Source organism: Hyperolius riggenbachi, chromosome 2 (assembly GCF_040937935.1).
Source record: "Hyperolius riggenbachi isolate aHypRig1 chromosome 2, aHypRig1.pri, whole genome shotgun sequence".
NCBI classification, from domain to species: Eukaryota; Metazoa; Chordata; class Amphibia; order Anura; family Hyperoliidae; genus Hyperolius; species Hyperolius riggenbachi.
In genome coordinates, this window is record NC_090647.1 from 574,276,637 (window position 1) to 574,296,329 (window position 19,693).

At 44.3% G+C, this 19,693-nt stretch overlaps 1 protein-coding gene across 1 annotated transcript; it reads left to right on the plus strand.

Moving 5' to 3' along the window:
- The first annotated feature begins 7,254 nt into the window (after window positions 1-7,254).
- LOC137545211 (zinc finger protein 268-like) lies at window positions 7,255-18,271 on the plus strand. The gene is made up of 2 exons (XM_068266336.1): window positions 7,255-7,499; window positions 15,874-18,271. Exons 1-2 carry the CDS (start codon window positions 7,286-7,288, stop codon window positions 17,751-17,753), a joined length of 2,094 nt encoding a protein of 697 aa, XP_068122437.1. The 5' UTR covers window positions 7,255-7,285; the 3' UTR covers window positions 17,754-18,271.
- The last annotated feature ends 1,422 nt before the right edge of the window (window positions 18,272-19,693 follow it).

Here is a 19,693-nt window from a genome sequence, read left to right on the forward strand (position 1 = left end):
GAATTAAACAAAAAAACACAGTATTACTCCTGCGCACTCAAAATCCCTAAAGGTAATCGTAGCAGATGAGAATTTTTATATACTGAATCCCAGCGCACCTTTTTGCTCTATACTTATTGGTCTGTTGTAAGGAGTGATAAGGGGTATAACCCTCCTGAATAGGTCGCAGCGGGAGGAAGTGTGGTTAAGCTGCTCCAGTTGCGGTTGGGCCGTTGGGATGATCATTTCAGAGGTTTGAAGCCCCCATTAAAAATATCACTTTAAGCACCAGCAGCGCCCTCTAGATCTCTATAGTATCTTTTTTACTTTCATTTCTTGTACAGGAGAGAGCAGTACTTGGGGTCCACCTAGATCCCCCATCATCTGACAATCACATAGAGACATTGAGCCTGATTCACCAAGCGGTGCTAACAGTTAGCACCGTGGTGAAAAGGCCCTTATCACGCCTAAACTCACTTTAGGCATGATAAGAAGAAACTCGCGCGAAGTTACCGCGCGTACGCGCGTGCGCGCGTACGCGCAGCACCCGGCACTTCGCGCGAAGCTCCCATTAAGCCCTATGGGACTTTGCGTGCGCGCTTATGCGCGATAGCTTCGCGCGAAAAGCAGGAAAAATCGGTGATAACTCAGTGGTGAAAAGGTTATCATGCCTAAAGTCTTTTAGGCGTGATAACTGAGTTATCACCGCTTTGTGAATCGAGCTCAATGTATTCAGTCAGTGTGTGTGTTTCCTACAGATGTATCCAGTAACAGAAACCCACCAGAGAGATGTACAGGTCCTCTTTATTCCCAGGATTCTCCACCTAGATCCCCCACCATCTGATAATCACATAGAGACAATGTATTCAGTCAGTGTGTGTGTTTCCTGCAGATGTATCCAGTAACAGAAACCCACCAGAGAGATGTACAGGTCCTCTTTATTCCCAGGATTGTCCACCTAGATCCCCCATCATCTGATAAACACATAGAGACAATGTATTCAGTCAGTGTGTGTGTTTTCTACAGATGTATCCAGTTACAGAAACCCACCAGAGAGATGTACAGGTCCTCTTTATTCCCAGGATTGTCCACCTAGATCCCCATCATCTGATAATCACATAGAGACAATGTATTCAGTCAGTGTGTGTGTTTCCTACAGATGTATCCAGTAACAGAAACCCACCAGAGAGATGTACAGGTCCTCTTTATTCCCAGGATTCTCCACCTAGATCCCCCATCATCTGATAAACACATAGAGACAATGTATTCAGTCAGTGTGTGTGTTTCCTGCAGATGTATCCAGTAACAGAAACCCACCAGAGAGATGTACAGGTCCTCTTTATTCCCAGGATTGTCCACCTAGATCCCCCATCATCTGATAAACACATAGAGGCAATGTATTCAGTCAGTGTGTGTGTTTCCTACAGATGTATCCAGTAACAGAAACCCACCAGAGAGATGTACAGGTCCTCTTTATTCCCAGGATTGTCCACCTAGATCCCCCATCACCTGATAATCACATAGAGACAATGTATTCAGTCAGTGTGTGTTTCCTACAGATGTATCCAGTAACAGAAACCCACCAGAGAGATGTACAGGTCCTCTTTATTCCCAGGATTGTCCACCTAGATCCCCCATCACCTGATAATCACATAGAGACAATGTATTCAGTCAGTGTGTGTGTTTCCTACAGATGTATCCAGTAACAGAAACCCACCAGAGAGATGTACAGGTCCTCTTTATTCCCAGGATTGTCCACCTAGATCCCCCATCATCTGATAATCACATAGAGACAATGTATTCAGTCAGTGTGTGTGTTTCCTACAGATGTATCCAGTAATAGAAACCCACCAGAGAGATGTACAGGTCCTCTTTATTCCCAGGATTGTCCACCTAGATCCCCCATCATCTGATAATCACATAGAGGCAATGTATTCAGTCAGTGTGTGTGTTTCCTACAGATGTATCCAGTAACAGAGACCCACCAGAACGATTTACAGGTCCTCTTTATTCCCAGGATTGCCCACCTAGATCCCCCATCATCTGATAAACACATAGAGACAATATATTCAGTCAGTGTGTGTGTTTCCTACAGATGTATCCAGTAACAGGAACCCACCAGAGAGATGTACAGGTCCTCTTTATTCCCAGGATTGCCCACCTAGATCCCCCATCATCTGATAAACACATAGAGACAATATATTCAGTCAGTGTGTGTGTTTCCTACAGATGTATCCAGTAACAGAAACCCACCAGAGAGATGTACAGGTCCTCTTTATTCCCAGGATTCTCCACCTAGATCCCCCATCATCTGATAATCACATAGAGACAATGTATTCAGTCAGTGTGTGTGTTTCCTACAGATGTATCCAGTAACAGAAGCCCACCAGAGAGATGTACAGGTCCTCTTTATTCCCGGGATTGTCCACCTAGATCCCCCATCATCTGATAATCACATAGAGACAATATATTCAGTCAGTGTGTGTGTTTCCTACAGATGTATCCAGTAACAGAAACCCACCAGAGAGATGTACAGGTCCTCTTTATTCCCAGGATTCTCCACCTAGATCCCCCATCATCTGATAATCACATAGAGACAATGTATTCAGTCAGTGTGTGTGTTTCCTACAGATGTATCCAGTAACAGAAGCCCACCAGAGAGATGTACAGGTCCTCTTTATTCCCGGGATTGTCCACCTAGATCCCCCATCATCTGATAATCACATAGAGACAATGTATTCAGTCAGTGTGTGTGTTTCCTACAGGTGTATCCAGTAACAGAAACCCACCAGAGAGATGTACAGGTCCTCTTTATTCCCAGGATTCTCCACAGGATGATCTCGCCCCACTCGGCCATTATCAGGTAGGTGGGACTGGGGGTCTTCAGAGACTCTGAACTGCATTATATTTCCCTTCTGCATGTGCTGTTATCTGTGGTCACAATTTAAATTATCTCTCATTTTGGGGCACTTAGGGTGGAGAACTGATACATGTAAGTGCTGTGGTTAAAGAGGAAGAAGAAGAGACGTATGTGAGGAGTGATCAGCAGTCTATGGAGGAGGGAGACATGATGAGGACAAGTAAAGAGGAAGAAGAAGAGACGTATGTGAGGAGTGATCAGCAGTCTATGGAGGAGGGTGACATGATGAGGACAAGTAAAGAGGAAGAAGAAGAGGCATATGTGAGGAGTGATCAGCAGTCTATGGAGGAGGGAGGCATGATGAGGACCTATAAAGAGGAAGAAGAAGAGACATATGTGAGGAGTGATCAGCAGTCTATGGAGGAGGGTGACGTAATGAGGACAAGTAAAGAGGAAGAAGAAGAGACGTATGTGAGGAGTGACCAGCAGTCTATGGAGGAGGGAGACATGATGAGGACAAGTAAAGAGGAAGAAGAAGAGATGTATGTGAGGAGTGACCAGCAGTCTATGGAGAAGGGTGACATGATGAGGACAAGTAAAGAGGAAGAAGAAGAGACATATGTGAGGAGTGATCAGCAGTCTGTGGAGGAGGGTGACATGATGAGGACCTATAAAGAGGAAGAAGAGACGTATGTGAGGAGTGATCAGCAGTCTATGGAGGAGGGTGATATGATGAGGACAAGTAAAGAGGAAGAAGAGACATATGTGAGGAGTGATCAGCAGTCTATGGAGGAGGGTGACCTGATGAGGACAAGTAAAGAGGAAGCAGAAGAGACGTATGTGAGGAGTGATCAGCAGTCTATGGAGGAGGGTGACATGATGAGGACAAGTAAAGAGGAAGAAGAAGAGACATATGTGAGGAGTGATCAGCAGTCTATGGAGGAGGGAGACATGATGAGGACAAGTAAAGAGGAAGAAGAAGAGACATATGTGAGGAGTGATCAGCAGTCTATGGAGGAGGGAGGCATGATGAGGACATGTAAAGAGGAAGAAGAAGAGACGTATGTGAGGAGTGATCAGCAGTCTATGGAGGAGGGAGGCATGATGAGGACAAGTAAAGAGGAAGAAGAAGAGACGTATGCGAGGAGTGATCAGCAGTCTATGGAGGAGGGTGACATGATGAGGACAAGTAAAGAGGAAGAAGAAGAGACATATGTGAGGAGTGATCAGCAGTCTATGGAGGAGGGTGACATGATGAGGACAAGTAAAGAGGTAGAAGAAGAGACGTATGTGAGGAGTGATCAGCAGTCTATGGAGGAGGGTGACATGATGAGGACAAATAAAGAGGTAGAAGAAGAGACGTATGTGAGGAGTGATCAGCAGTCTATGGAGGAGGGTGACATGATGAGGACAAGTAAAGAGGAAGAAGAAGAGATGTATGTGAGGAGTGATCAGCAGTCTATGGAGGAGGGAGGCATGATGAGGACAAGTAAAGAGGTAGAAGAAGAGACGTATGTGAGGAGTGATCAGCAGTCTATGGAGGAGGGTGACATGATGAGGACAAGTAAAGAGGAAGAAGAAGAGACGTATGTGAGGAGTGATCAGCAGTCTATGGAGGAGGGTGACATGATGAGGACAAGTAAAGAGGAAGAAGTAGAGACATATGTGAGGAGTGATCAGCAGTCTATGGAGGAGGGAGACATGATGAGGACAAGTAAAGAGGAAGAAGAGATATATGTGAGGAGTGATCAGCCCTCTATGGAGGAGGGAGACATGATGAGGACAAGTAAAGAGGAAGAAGAAGAGACATATGTGAGGAGTGATCAGCAGTCTATGGAGGAGGGAGACATGATGAGGACAAGTAAAGAGGAAGAAGAAGAGACATATGTGAGGAGTGATCAGCAGTCTATGGAGGAGGGTGACATGATGAGGACATGTAAAGAGGAAGAAGAAGAGACATATGTGAGGAGTGATCAGCAGACTATGGAGGAGGGAGACACGATGAGGACAAGTAAAGAGGAAGAAGAAGAGACATATGTGAGGAGTGATCAGCAGTCTATGGAGGAGGGAGACATGATGAGGACAAGTAAAGAGGAAGAAGAAGAGACGTATGTGAGGAGTGATCAGCAGTCTATGGAGGAGGGAGACATGATGAGGACAAGTAAAGAGGAAGAAGAAGAGACATATGTGAGGAGTGATCAGCAGTCTATGGAGGAGGGTGACATGATGAGGACCTATAAAGAGGAAGAAGAAGAGACATATGTGAGGAGTGATCAGCAGTCTATGGAGGAGGGAGACATGATGAGGACAAGTAAAGAGGAAGAAGAAGAGACGTATGTGAGGAGTGATCAGCAGTCTATGGAGGAGGGAGACATGATGAGGACAAGTAAAGAGGAAGAAGAAGAGACATATGTGAGGAGTGATCAGCAGTCTATGGAGGAGGGAGGCATGATGAGGACAAGTAAAGAGGAAGAAGAAGAGACATATGTGAGGAGTGATCAGCAGTCTATGGAGGAGGGAGACATGATGAGGACCTATAAAGAGGAAGAAGAAGAGACATATGTGAGGAGTGATCAGCAGTCTATGGAGGAGGGAGACATGATGAGGACAAGTAAAGAGGAAGAAGAAGAGACGTATGTGAGGAGTGATCAGCAGTCTATGGAGGAGGGAGACATGATGAGGACAAGTAAAGAGGAAGAAGAAGAGACATATGTGAGGAGTGATCAGCAGTCTATGGAGGAGGGTGACATGATGAGGACCTATAAAGAGGAAGAAGAAGAGACATATGTGAGGAGTGATCAGCAGTCTATGGAGGAGGGAGACATGATGAGGACAAGTAAAGAGGAAGAAGAAGAGACGTATGTGAGGAGTGATCAGCAGTCTATGGAGGAGGGAGACATGATGAGGACAAGTAAAGAGGAAGAAGAAGAGACGTATGTGAGGAGTGATCAGCAGTCTATGGAGGAGGGTGACATGATCAGGACAAGTAAAGAGGAAGAAGAAGAGACGTATGTGAGGAGTGATCAGCAGTCTATGGAGGAGGGAGACATGATGAGGACAAGTAAAGAGGAAGAAGAAGAGACATATGTGAGGAGTGATCAGCAGTCTATGGAGGAGGGAGGCATGATGAGGACATGTAAAGAGGAAGAAGAAGAGACGTATGTGAGGAGTGATCAGCAGTCTATGGAGGAGGGAGACATGATGAGGACAAGTAAAGAGGTAGAAGAAGAGACGTATGTGGGGAGTGATCAGCAGTCTATGGGGGAGGGAGGCATGATGAGGACAAGTAAAGAGGAAGAAGAAGAGACATATGTGAGGAGTGACCAGCAGACTATGGAGGAGGGTGACATGATGAGGACAAGTAAAGAGGAAGAAGAGACGTATGTGAGGAGTGATCAGCAGTCTATGGAGGAGGGAGACATGATGAGGACAAGTAAAGAGGTAGAAGAAGAGATGTATGTGAGGAGTGATCAGCAGTCTATGGAGGAGGGTGACATGATGAGGACATATAAAGAGGAAGAAGAAGAGACGTATGTGAGGAGTGATCAGCAGTCTAGGGAGGAGGGAGACATGATGAGGACCTATAAAGAGGAAGAAGAAGAGACATATGTGAGGAGTGACCAGCAGTCTATGGAGGGGGGAGACATGATGAGGACAAGTAAAGAGGAAGAAGAGACAAATGAGAGGAGTGATCAGCAGTCTATGGAGGAGGGAGACATGATGAGGACAAGTAAAGAGGAAGAAGAGACGTATGTGAGGAGTGATCAGCAGTCTATAGAGGAGGGAGACATGATGAGGACAAGTAAAGAGGAAGAAGAAGAGACGTATGTGAGGAGTGATCAGCAGTCTATGGAGGAGGGTGACATGATAAGGACAAGTAAAGAGGAAGAAGAGACATATGTGAGGAGTGATCAGCAGTCTATGGAGGAGGGAGGCATGATGAGGACAAGTAAAGAGGAAGAAGAAGAGACACATGTGAGGAGTGATCAGCAGTCTATGGAGGAGGGAGACATGATGAGGACAAGTAAAGAGGAAGAAGAAGAGACATATGTGAGGGGTGATCAGCAGTCTATGGAGGAGGGAGGCATGATGAGGACAAGTAAAGAGGAAGAAGAGGAGACACATGTGAGGAGTGATCAGCAGTCTATGGAGGAGGGAGGCATGATGAGGACAAGTAAAGAGGAAGAAGAAGATATGTATGTGAGGAGTGATCAGCAGTCTATGGAGGAGGGAGGCATGATGAGGACAAGTAAAGAGGAAGAAGAAGAGACGTATGTGAGGAGTGATCAGCAGTCTATGGAGGAGGGAGACATGATGAGGACAAGTAAAGAGGAAGAAGAAGAGACATATGTGAGGAGTGATCGGCAGTCTATGGAGGAGGGAGACATGATGAGGACAAGTAAAGAGGAAGAAGAAGAGACGTATGTGAGGAGTGATCAGCAGTCTATGGAGGAGGGAGACATGATGAGGACAAGTAAAGAGGAAGAAGAAGAGACATATGTAAGGAGTGATCAGCAGTCTATGGAGGAGGGAGACATGATGAGGACAAGTAAAGAGGAAGAAGAGGAGACATATGTGAGGAGTGATCAGCAGTCTATGGAGGAGGGTGACCTGATGAGGACAAGTAAAGAGGAGGACAATGTTACAGAGGGCAGAACAGGTGAGTAATCAGCAGTAATATAGGATAATGTGGATGGTTATTGCTGGTGTAGCTGTATTGCTGCTCACAGACTGGCCTGATTCGGGGTTATGCTCTGTAGACTTATTAGATTTTTGTCATCTTAGCCACTCCCCACCACAGGCCATTTTACTCTTAACGCCAAGAGCCATTTTCACCTTTCAGTGCTCCTCCCATTTATTTTGCCATAACATTATCACTACTTATCACTACTCTGTACATTACTGTACACAGATTGGTCACAGTAGGGGGGTAGTTAGTGTCACTGGCCTGTAATAAGCTGATAATGGTCACTATACATTACTGTACACAGACTGGTCACAGTAGGGGGAGTTAGTGTTACCGGCCTATAATAAGCTGATAATGGTCACTGTACATTACTGTACACAGATTGGTCACAGAAGAGGGTGACTTAGTGTTACTGGCCTGTAATAAGCTGATAATGGTCACTGTACATTACTATACACAGATTGGTCTCAGTAGGGGGGGGTTAGTGTTTCCGGCCTGTAATAAGCTGATAATGGTCACTGTACATTACTGTACACAGATTGGTCTCAGTAGGGGGAGTTAGTGTTACTGGCCTGTAATAAGCTGATAATGGTCACTGTACATTACTGTACACAGATTGGTCACAGTAGGGGGGAGTTAGTGTTTCCGGCCTGTAATAAGCTGATAATGGTCACTGTACATTACTGTGTACAGATTGGTCACAGTAGGGGGAGTTAGTGTTACTGGCCTGTAATAAGCTGATAATGGTCACTGTACATTACTGTACACAGATTGGTCACAGTAGGGGGAGTTAGTGTTACTGGCCTGTAATAAGCTGATTATGGTCACTGTACATTACTGTACACAGATTGGTCACAGAAGAGGGTGACTTAGTGTTACTGGCCTGTAATAAGCTGATAATGGTCACTGTACATTACTATACACAGATTGGTCTCAGTAGGGGGGGGTTAGTGTTTCCGGCCTGTAATAAGCTGATAATGGTCACTGTACATTACTGTACACAGATTGGTCTCAGTAGGGGGAGTTAGTGTTACTGGCCTGTAATAAGCTGATAATGGTCACTGTACATTACTGTACACAGATTGGTCACAGTAGGGGGGAGTTAGTGTTTCCGGCCTGTAATAAGCTGATAATGGTCACTGTACATTACTGTGTACAGATTGGTCACAGTAGGGGGAGTTAGTGTTACTGGCCTGTAATAAGCTGATAATGGTCACTGTACATTACTGTACACAGATTGGTCACAGTAGGGGGAGTTAGTGTTACCGGCCTGTAATAAGCTGATAATGGTCACTGTACATTACTGTACACAGATTGGTCACAGTAGGGGGGAGTTAGTGTTACCGGCCTGTAATAAGCTGATAATGGTCACTGTACATTACTGTACACAGAGTGGTCACAGTAGGGGGGAGTTAGTGTTACTGGCCTGTAATAAGCTGATAATGGTCACTGCACACTACTGTACACAGATTGGTCACAGTAGGGAGGAGTTAGTGTTACTGGCCTGTAATAAACTGATAATGGTCACTGTACATTACTGTACACAGATTGGTCACAGTAGGGGGGAGTTAGTGTTACCGGCCTGTAATAAGATGATAATGGTCACTGTACATTACTGTACACAGATTGGTCACAGTAGAGGGGAGTTAGTGTTACCAGCCTGTAATAAGCTGATAATGGTCACTGTACATTACTGTACACAGATTGGTCACAGTAGGGGGAGTTAGTGTTACCGGCCTGTAATAAGCTGATAATGGTCACTGTACATTACTGTACCCAGATTGGTCACATTAGGGGAAGTTAGTGTTACTGGCCTGTAATAAGCTGATAATGGTCACTGTACATTACTGTACCCAGATTGGTCACAGTAGGGGGAGTTAGTGTTACTGGCCTGTAATAAGCTGATAATGGTCACTGTACATTACTGTACACAGATTGGTCACAGTAGGGGGGAGTTAGTGTTACCGGCCTGTAATAAGCTGATAATGGTCACTGTACATTACTGTACACAGATTGGTCACAGTAGGGGGGAGTTAGTGTTACTGGCCTGTAATTAGCTTATAATGGTCACTGTACATTACTGTACACAGATTGGTCACAGTAGGGGGGAGTTAGTGTTACCAACCTGTAATAAGCTGATAATGGTCACTGTACATTACTGTACACAGATTGGTCACAGTAGGGGGGAGTTAGTGTTACCGGCCTGTAATAAGCTGATAATGGTCACTGTACATTACTGTACACAGATTGGTCACAGTAGGGGGAGTTAGTGTTACTGGCCTGTAATAAGCTGATTATGGTCACTGTACATTACTGTACACAGATTGGTCACAGTAGGGGGAGTTAGTGTTACTGGCCTGTAATAAGCTGATTATGGTCACTGTACATTACTGTACACAGATTGGTCACAGTAGGGGGAGTTAGTGTTACTGGCCTGTAATAAGTTGATAATGGTCACTGTACATTACTGTACACAGATTGGTCACAGTAGGAAGGAGTTAGTGTTACTGGCCTGTAATAAGCTGATAATGGTCACTGTACATTACTGTACACAGATTGGTCACAGTAGGGGGCAGTTAGTGTTACTGGCCTGTAATAAGCTGATAATGGTCACTGTACATTACTGTACACAGATTGGTCACAGTAGGCGGGGGGGGGGGGGGGGGGGGGTTAGTGTTACTGTCCTGTAATAAGCTGATAATGGTCACTGTACATTACTGTACACAGATTGGTCACAGTAGGGGGAGTTAGTGTTACTGGCCTGTAATAAGCTGATTATGGTCACTGTACATTACTGTACACAGATTGGTCACAGTAGGAGGAGTTAGTGTTACTGGCCTGTAATAAGCTGATAATGGTCACTGTACATTACTGTACACAGAGTGGTCACAGTAGGAAGGAGTTAGTGTTACTGGCCTGTAATAAGCTGATAATGGTCACTGTACATTACTGTACACAGATTGGTCACAGTAGGGGGGAGTTAGTGTTACTGGCCTGTAATAAGCTGATAATGGTCACTGTACGTTACTGTACACAGATTGGTCACAGTAGGGGGAAGTTAGTGTTACCGGCCTGTAATAAGCTGATAATGTTCACTGTACGTTACTGTACACAGATTGGTCACAGTAGGGGGGAGTTAGTGTTACCGGCCTGTAATAAGCTGATAATGGTCACTGTACATTACTGTACACAGATTGGTCACAGTAGGGGGGAGTTAGTGTTACTGGCCTGTAATAAGCTGATAATGGTCACTGTACATTACTGTACACAGATTGGTCACAGTAGGGGGGAGTTAGTGTTACCGGCCTGTAATAAGATGATAATGGTCACTGTACATTACTGTACACAGATTGGTCACAGTAGAGGGGAGTTAGTGTTACCAGCCTGTAATAAGCTGATAATGATCACTGTACATTACTGTATACAGATTGGTCACAGTAGGGGGAGTTAGTGTTACCGGCCTGTAATAAGGTGATAATGGTCACTGTACATTACTGTACACAGATTGGTCACAGTAGAGGGGAGTTAGTGTTACCAGCCTGTAATAAGCTGATAATGGTCACTGTACATTACTGTACACAGATTGGTCACAGTAGGGGGAGTTAGTGTTACCGGCCTGTAATAAGCTGATAATGGTCACTGTACATTACTGTACCCAGATTGGTCACATTAGGAGAAGTTAGTGTTACTGGCCTGTAATAAGCTGATAATGGTCACTGTACATTACTGTACCCAGATTGGTCACAGTAGGGGGATTAGTGTTACTGGCCTGTAATAAGCTGATAATGGTCACTGTACATTACTGTACACAGATTGGTCACAGTAGGGGTGATTTAGTGTTTCCGGCCTGTAATAAGCTGATATTGGTCACTGTACATTACTGTACACAGATTGGTCACAGTAGGGGGGAGTTAGTGTTACCGGCCTGTAATAAGCTGATAATGGTCACTGTACATTACTGTACACAGATTGGTCACAGTAGGGGGGAGTTAGTGTTACTGGCCTGTAATTAGCTTATAATGGTCACTGTACATTACTGTACACAGATTGGTCACAGTAGGGGGGAGTTAGTGTTACCGGCCTGTAATAAGCTGATAATGGTCACTGTACATTACTGTGTACAGAGTGTTCACAGTAGGGGGAGTTAGTGTTACTGGCCTGTAATAAGCTGATAATGGTCACTGTACATTACAGTACACAGATTGGTCACAGTAGGGGGAGTTAGTGTTACTTGCCTGTAATAAGCTGATTATGGTCACTGTACATTACTGTACACAGATTGGTCACAGTAGGGGGAGTTAGTGTTACTGGCCTGTAATAAGCTGATAATGGTCACTGTACATTACTGTACACAGATTGGTCACAGTAGGAAGGAGTTAGTGTTACTGGCCTGTAATAAGCTGATAATGGTCACTGTACATTACTGTACACAGATTGGTCACAGTATGGGGGAGTTAGTGTTACTGGCCTGTAATAAGCCGATAATGGTCACTGTACATTACTGTACACAGATTGGTCACAGTAGGGGGAGTTAGTGTTACTTGCCTGTAATAAGCTGATTATGGTCACTGTACATTACTGTACACAGATTGGTCACAGTAGGGGGAGTTAGTGTTACTGGCCTGTAATAAGCTGATAATGGTCACTGTACATTACTGTACACAGATTGGTCACAGTAGGAAGGAGTTAGTGTTACTGGCCTGTAATAAGCTGATAATGGTCACTGTACATTACTGTACACAGATTGGTCACAGTATGGGGGAGTTAGTGTTACTGGCCTGTAATAAGCTGATAATGGTCACTGTACATTACTGTACACAGATTGGTCACTGTAGAGGGGAGTTAGTGTTACCGGCCTGTAATAAGCTGATAATGGTCACTGCACACTACTGTACACAGATTGGTCACAGTAGGGGGGAGTTAGTGTTACCGGCCTGTAATATGCTGATAATGGTCACTGTACATTACTGTATACAGATTGGTCACAGTAGGGGGGAGTTAGTGTTACTGGCCTGTAATAAGCTGATAATGGTCACTGTACATTACTGTACACAGATTGGTCACAGTAGGGGGGAGTTAGTGTTACTGGCCTGTAATAAGCTGATAATGGTCACTGTGCCTTACTGTACACAGATTGGTCACAGTAGGGGCGAGTTAGTGTTTCCGGCCTGTAATAAGCTGATAATGATTACTGTACACAGATTGGTCAGAATGGTAATTTCCAAGGATAAACACGCTTAGTCATACCACACCATGCCAACCATAGAATGTCAGCTGTGCGGTGCAGACAGTTCCTAGAGTAACACCAGAGCCCAGAAAGAATTGGGCACTGATCACCATAAATGTAGAATGTAAGGAGACTGGAGTCCTTTATACTCGTCCTTATCAACAAGCGATGTGCTGGAGATATAGGTCATGTCACAGGGGGCGGGGCCGTGTGTCACAGATGTGGCAAGGTGTACATCAGAGAGTGGGAAGGGGGGAGTATGTCACAGAGTGGTGGGGGGTGTACGTTACACACAAGTGAGAGAAGAGGTGCACAGGACCACTTGGCTGGGTCTCTCCGGAGTGCTCCTAGCCCAAAACAGTTCCACCGAGCCAGATAATCCAAAGATAGGAGCTGCTGGGCACATCCAATTAAAAAATACCTTTATTGTAAATACATTAAAATACATGCAGGCAACAGCAACAGTTGACCAGGAGAGAGAGGGATTTTAGAAATAAGACACCCCAAGGTATTCCGTTAGGAACTCGCCGTTCATAGAAGATTTTATTTTTTGTCATAAGTTAGTGGAAAATGACACTTTGTGAAAAAAAACAATAAAAATAAATTTCCGCTAACTTGTAACAAAAAATAAAACCTGCTATGAACTCACCATACTCCTAACGGAATACCTTGGGGTGTCTTCTTTCTAAAATGGGGTCACTTGTGCGGTTCCTATACTGCCCTGGCATTTTAGGAGCCCTAAACCGTGAGGAGTAGTCTGGAAACCAAATGCCTCAAAATGACCTGTGAAATCCTAAAGGTACTCATTGGACTTTGGGCTTCTTAGCACACCTAGACTGCAAAAAAGTGTCACACATGTGGTATCGCCGTACTAAGGAGAAGTAGTTTAATGTGTTTTGGGGTGTATTTTTACACATACCCATGCTGAGTGGGAGAAATATCTCTGTAAATGGACAACGTTGTGTAAAAAAATCAAAAAATTCTCATTTACAGAGATATTTCTCCCACCTAGCATGGGTATGTGTAAAAATACACCCCAAAACACATTATACTATTTCTCCTGAGTATGGCGATACTACATGTGTGACACTTTTTTGCAGCCTAGGTGCGCTAAGGAACCCAACGTCCTATGAGTACCTTTAGGATTTCACAGGTCATTTTGAGGCATTTGGTTTCCAGACTACTCCTCACGGTTTAGGGCCCCCAAAATTCCAGGGCAGTATAGGAACCCCCACAAGTGACCCCGTTTTATAAGGAAGACACCCCAATTTATTCTGATGTATGGTGAGTTCATAAACGATTTTTTTTTGTCACAAGTTAGTGGAAAATGACTTATATTTCTCCCACCCAGCATGGGTATGTGTAAAAATACACCCCAAAACACATTATACTACTTCTCCTGAGTACGACGATACCACATGTGTGACACTTTTTTGCAGCCTAGGTGCGCTAAGGGGCCCAAAGTCCTATGAGCACCTTTAGGCTTTACAGGGGTGCTTACAATTTAGCACCCCCCCAAAATGCCAGGACAGTAAACACACCCCACAAATGACCCCATTTTGGAAAGTAGACACCCCAAAGTATTCAGAGAGGGGCATGGTGAGTCCGTGGCAGATTTCATTTTTTTTTGTCACAAATTAGCAGAAATGGAAACTTTTTTTTTTATTTTTTATTTTTTTTTGTCACAAAGTGTAATTTTCCTCTAACTTGTGACAAAAAATAATATCTTCTATGAACTCACCATGCCTCTTAGTGGATACTTTGGGATGTCTTCTTTCCAAAATGGGGTCATTTGGGGGGTATTTATACTATCCTGGAATTTTAGCACCTCATGAAACATGACAGGTGCTCAGAAAAGTCAGAGATGCTTCAAAATGGGAAAATTCACTTTTGGCACCATAGTTTGTAAACGCTATAACTTTTACCCAAACAAAAAAAAATCCAATAAGTGTCTATTTATTGATCAAAGACATGTAGCACATCAAATGGAGACAAAAATGTGTATAGAAATTTTACTTCATTTGAAAAATGTCACCACAGAAAGTTAAAAAAAAATCATTTTTATGACAAAATGCATGTCTTTTTTTTTGATGAATATAATAAAAACTAAACATTGCAGCAGCAGTCAAATAGCACCAAAAGAAAGCTGTATTAGTGACAAGAAAAGGAGGTAAAATTCATTTAGATGGTAGGTTGTATGACCGAGCAATAAACCGTTAAAGCTGCAGTGGTCTGAATGGAAAAAAAGTGTCTGGTCCTTAAGGGGGTTTAAGGCTGCAGTCCTTAAAGGGACACTGTAGGGGGGTCAGGGGAAAATGAGTTGAAGTTACCCGGGGCTTCTGATGGTCCCCCGCAGACATCCTTTGCCCGCGCAGCCACTCCCCAATGCTCCGGCCCCGCCTCCGGTTCACTTCTGGAATTTCAGACTTTAAAGTCTGAAAACCACTGCGCCTGCATCGCCGTGTCCTCGCTCCCTCTGGTGTCACCAGGAGTGTATTGCACAAGTCCAGTATGGTCTTTGGTCTGCGCAGTATGCTCCTGGTGCCATCAGCGGGAGTGAGGACACGGCAACGCAGGCGCAGTGGTTTTCAGACTTTAAAGCCTGAAATTCCAGAAGTGAACCGGAGGCGGGGCCGGAGCATCGGTGAGTGGCTGCGCGGGCACAGGATGTCTGCGGGGGACCATTAGAAGCCACGGGTAAGTTCAACTCATTTTCCCCCGACCCCCCTTTAAGTGGTTAAAGATCTACTCCGTCTATTTTATGAGAGGGATCTGATGAGATCTGCATTTCATTGGCTGAATTCCTAACTACATAACATATCCATGCAAGGCAAGGTTATTGTCATGTGACTGGCTGCCTGTAGTGAGCACAACCTTCTGCATTTCTATGTCAGGCTGATAACTAGTGGTGGCCAGTCACATGCCAATATCTCTGAGATGGTGCAAATTGTATGCTAATTATATGCAAAGTTATGCAGCTGCTGTCTCTGGTCCATTTCTAATCTGCATAAACTTTGCATGAACTTGGAATTCTCAGCAGCTCACTGACCCTCCCTAATGATAATTGCTCCTCCCCTCAGAATTCTCTAACAGGAAGTGATGATGTTTCTCTATTTGCAGCACGGAGTCCCGGCATCAGGAACCTCTCAGAGACTCGTCTCTCTGTATCCACAGACTGTACAACAGATGATGATGTCACTGGACAAGAGTCTCCTGCAGATATCCTGGTGACCCCAAATATTTCCCCAGACTCCCCTCACCTGTCTAACCCTGAGGGGCCTCATACCCAGCACAGCTCTCCCCCAGCTGGAGGGTCTTATTCCTGTTGCATGTGTGGGAAATGTTTTGTATGTAAATCACAGCTTGTCATACATGAGAGATCTCACACTGGTGAGAAGCCCTATTCATGTTCTGAGTGTGGGAAATGTTTTGCTCAGAAATCAGAACTTGCCAGACATGAGAGATGTCACACTGGTGAGAAGCCCTATTCATGTGCTGAGTGTGGGAAATATTTTGCAGATAAATCATATCTTGTACAACATGAGAGATCTCACACTGGGGAGAAGCCCTATTCATGTGCTGAGTGTGGGAAATATTTTGCATATAAATCATATCTTGTCCAACATGAGAGATCTCACACTGGTGAGAAGCCCTATTCATGTGCTGAGTGTGGGAAATGCTTTGTGTTTAAATCAAGTCTTGTCATACATCATGAGAGAACTCACACTGGTAAGAAGCCCTATTCATGTGCTGAGTGTGGGAAATGTTTTCAGTCTAAAGGGGAGGTTGTCCAACACGAGAGATGTCACACTAGTGAGAAGCCCTATTCATGTGCTGAGTGTGGGAAACGGTTTCGGTCTAAAGGGGAGATTGTCCAACATGAGAGATCTCACACTGGTGAGAATCCGTATTCATGTGATGAGTGTGGGAAATGTTTTGCACAGAAATCAAACCTTGCCAGACATGAGAGATGTCACACTGGTGAGAAGCCCTATTCATGTGCTGAGTGTGGGAAATGTTTTGTACAGAAAAGACATCTAGTCATGCATGAGAGATCTCACACTGGGGAGAAGCCCTATTCATGTGCTGAGTGTGGGAAATGTTTTCGGTCTAAATGGGAGCTTGTCCAACATGAGAGAACTCACACTGGGGACAAGCCCTATTCATGTGCTGAGTGTGGGAAAGGTTTTCGGTCTAAAGGGGAGCTTGTCATACATGAGAGATCTCACACTGGTGAGAAGCCATATTCATGTGCTGAGTGTGGGAAATGTTTTGCACAGAAATCACACCTTGCCAGACATGAGAGATCTCACACTGGTGAGAAGCCCTATTCATGTGCTGAGTGTGGGAAATGTTTTGTACAGAAAAGACATCTAGTCATGCATGAGAGATCTCACACTGGTGAGAAGCCCTATTCATGTGCTGAGTGTGGGAAATGTTTTCGGTCTAAATGGGAGCTTGTCCAACATGAGAGAACTCACACTGGGGACAAGCCCTATTCATGTGCTGAGTGTGGGAAAGGTTTTCGGTCTAAAGGGGAGCTTGTCATACATGAGAGATCTCACACTGGTGAGAAGCCATATTCATGTGCTGAGTGTGGGAAATGTTTTGCACAGAAATCACACCTTGCCAGACATGAGAGATCTCACACTGGTGAGAAGCCCTATTCATGTGCTGAGTGTGGGAAATGTTTTGTACAGAAAAGACATCTAGTCATGCATGAGAGATCTCACACTGGTGAGAAGCCCTATTCATGTGCTGAGTGTGGGAAATGTTTTCGGTCTAAAGGGGAGCTTGTCCAACATGAGAGAACTCACACTGGGGAGAAGCCCTATTCATGTGCTGAGTGTGGGAAAGGTTTTCGGTCTAAAGGGGAGATTGTCCAACATGAGAGATCTCACACTGGTGAGAAGCCCTATTCATGTGCTGAGTGTGGGAAATGTTTTGCACAGAAATCACACCTTGCCAGACATGAGAGATCTCACACTGGTGGTAAGTAAGGGTCAGTGATAGCTTTGCCTCCAGTGAACCTGAAGTGGCCACAGCATACTGCTCTCCATCTCCCCAGCATAGCAGGCAGTAGGGAGGATGGAGAGGGGAGTGCAGCGGCCAATAACAGGCTTGTTCAGTTCCGCTTATCCCTCTCTCATCACTGGGAGAAGCTCTATTACTGCACTGAGTGTGGGAAATGGTTTGTCCATCAGTGGTCTTCTCCAGTGTTTGTTTTATCCCTTGCTAGAGGCACATGGCAGCATATTTACCCAGAATCCTGAGGACTCTTTCATGCTGCTCAGTGCACCTGTTGACCCCAGTTAATCAGGGTTGACCCCCTCAGTGCACCAGCTGTTCCCAGTTAATCAGGGTAATTAGGATGCTTTAGAACAGTTGGAGTATTTGGAATGGTATAGAACTTTGGATTTTCCCACAGACTGTGACAGTTTGTGTAAGGTAGGAATAATTATGAACTAGATCCTTTTTGCTCAAATGTAAATAAAGGCTGAGAATTTTTTCCCCCACAGTAATGCCTCTTGTACATCATCTTATTATCTTTTGAGGAGACACCTCTGTCATTTCCTGTCAAAAAAATTACTTGCTGTTTGAATAAAAGTAACTTTATGTCACAATTTGCCAGGGGTATGGATAATTATGGGCTGCACTGTGTATATATATTGTATTTATTTTCTTTTCTCCCCAGGATTTTTTTTTCCAGCCTGGTGGCATGAACAAGTAGCCAGGTGGGGTGCGAGGGGGAATGCAGGACCAGTACAAGTCTGCTTACAGCATAGGAGGGGGATGAGGAGAGACGAGACGATGTATCTGCTAGGTACATACGATGCAATTTTCTGACAGATTTACTGTCAGATTGACTATTTCCAACATGTTCAATCTGATTTTCAATCGATTTTCCGTTCACTTCTATGGGAAATCGAGCAGAAATTTGATCAGAAATCAGATCAGACATGTTGGAAATAGTCGATCTTACAGTAAATCTGTCAGAAAATTGCCTCATGTGTATCTAGAATTAGGGATAATTTCTTTCAGATTATGGAGCCCTTCGTCAGGTGTGCCACACCCATCATCTGTGACACCTAAATACCCCCGCAAGAAATCATGTGACAGTCACATGACCATAAGAAGCATAAACACCGAAGGAACTACACCTACGGTGTCTATCCCAGAAAATAGCTGAGGAATAGGACACCCAAATATAGTTGACATTTTATACAGTAATTCATGTAAACAATTATAATATGAACATTATAGTTCCATCATGTTTTAACAATACCAATCTTGAAAAGTCCTGTTATAAACATTCTGTGCAATCCATTTCAGCCTAGGAGAGAAACATCATACAAAACACTTCAAACTCAAATTTTCGTTTAGACCAGGCATGGGCAAACTTGGCCCTCCAGCTGTTAAAGAGACTCCGTAACAAAAATTACAACGTTTTTTCTACCATCCTACAAGTTCCTAAACCTTTTCTAATGTGCTCTGGCTTACTGCAGCACTTTCTACTATCACCATCTCTGTAATAAATCAATGTATCTTTCCCCTGTCAGACTTGTCGGCCTGTGTCTGGAAGGCTGCCAACTCTTCCGTGCTGATCTGTTCCTCTATGCACACTTCAGTGTGTGTGTTATTTACATAAGCCAGCAGCGTCTCTGCTATCTTATCAGTGATAGAAGAGAGCTGGATCAAAATCCTCCTCTGTTAGGCTGTGAAAGGAGCTGGGCTGACACATACTGAGGAATTAGACAGGAAGAAAGGATCAGCCTCACAGCCTGTTACTAGTATTCCGTGCAGGAGAGCTGAAGGGGACAGAAGGTAAACACACAAGTGATCTCTTGAGATTCACAAGGAAGGCTGTATACAGCCTGCTTGTGTATGGATGTATTTTCTATGTGTGGACATACTGTACATCAACCTACTTCCTGTTTTG

Bases quoted from the DNA above. Each gene is read 5' to 3' on its own strand.
- LOC137545211 (XM_068266336.1), top strand. From the start codon at position 7,286: ATGGAGGAGGGAGACATGATGAGGACAAGTAAAGAGGAAGAAGAAGAG. The intron at 7,500-15,873 runs GTGAGTAATCAG...CTCTATTTGCAG, and splicing joins TGTTACAGAGGGCAGAACAG to CACGGAGTCCCGGCATCAGG.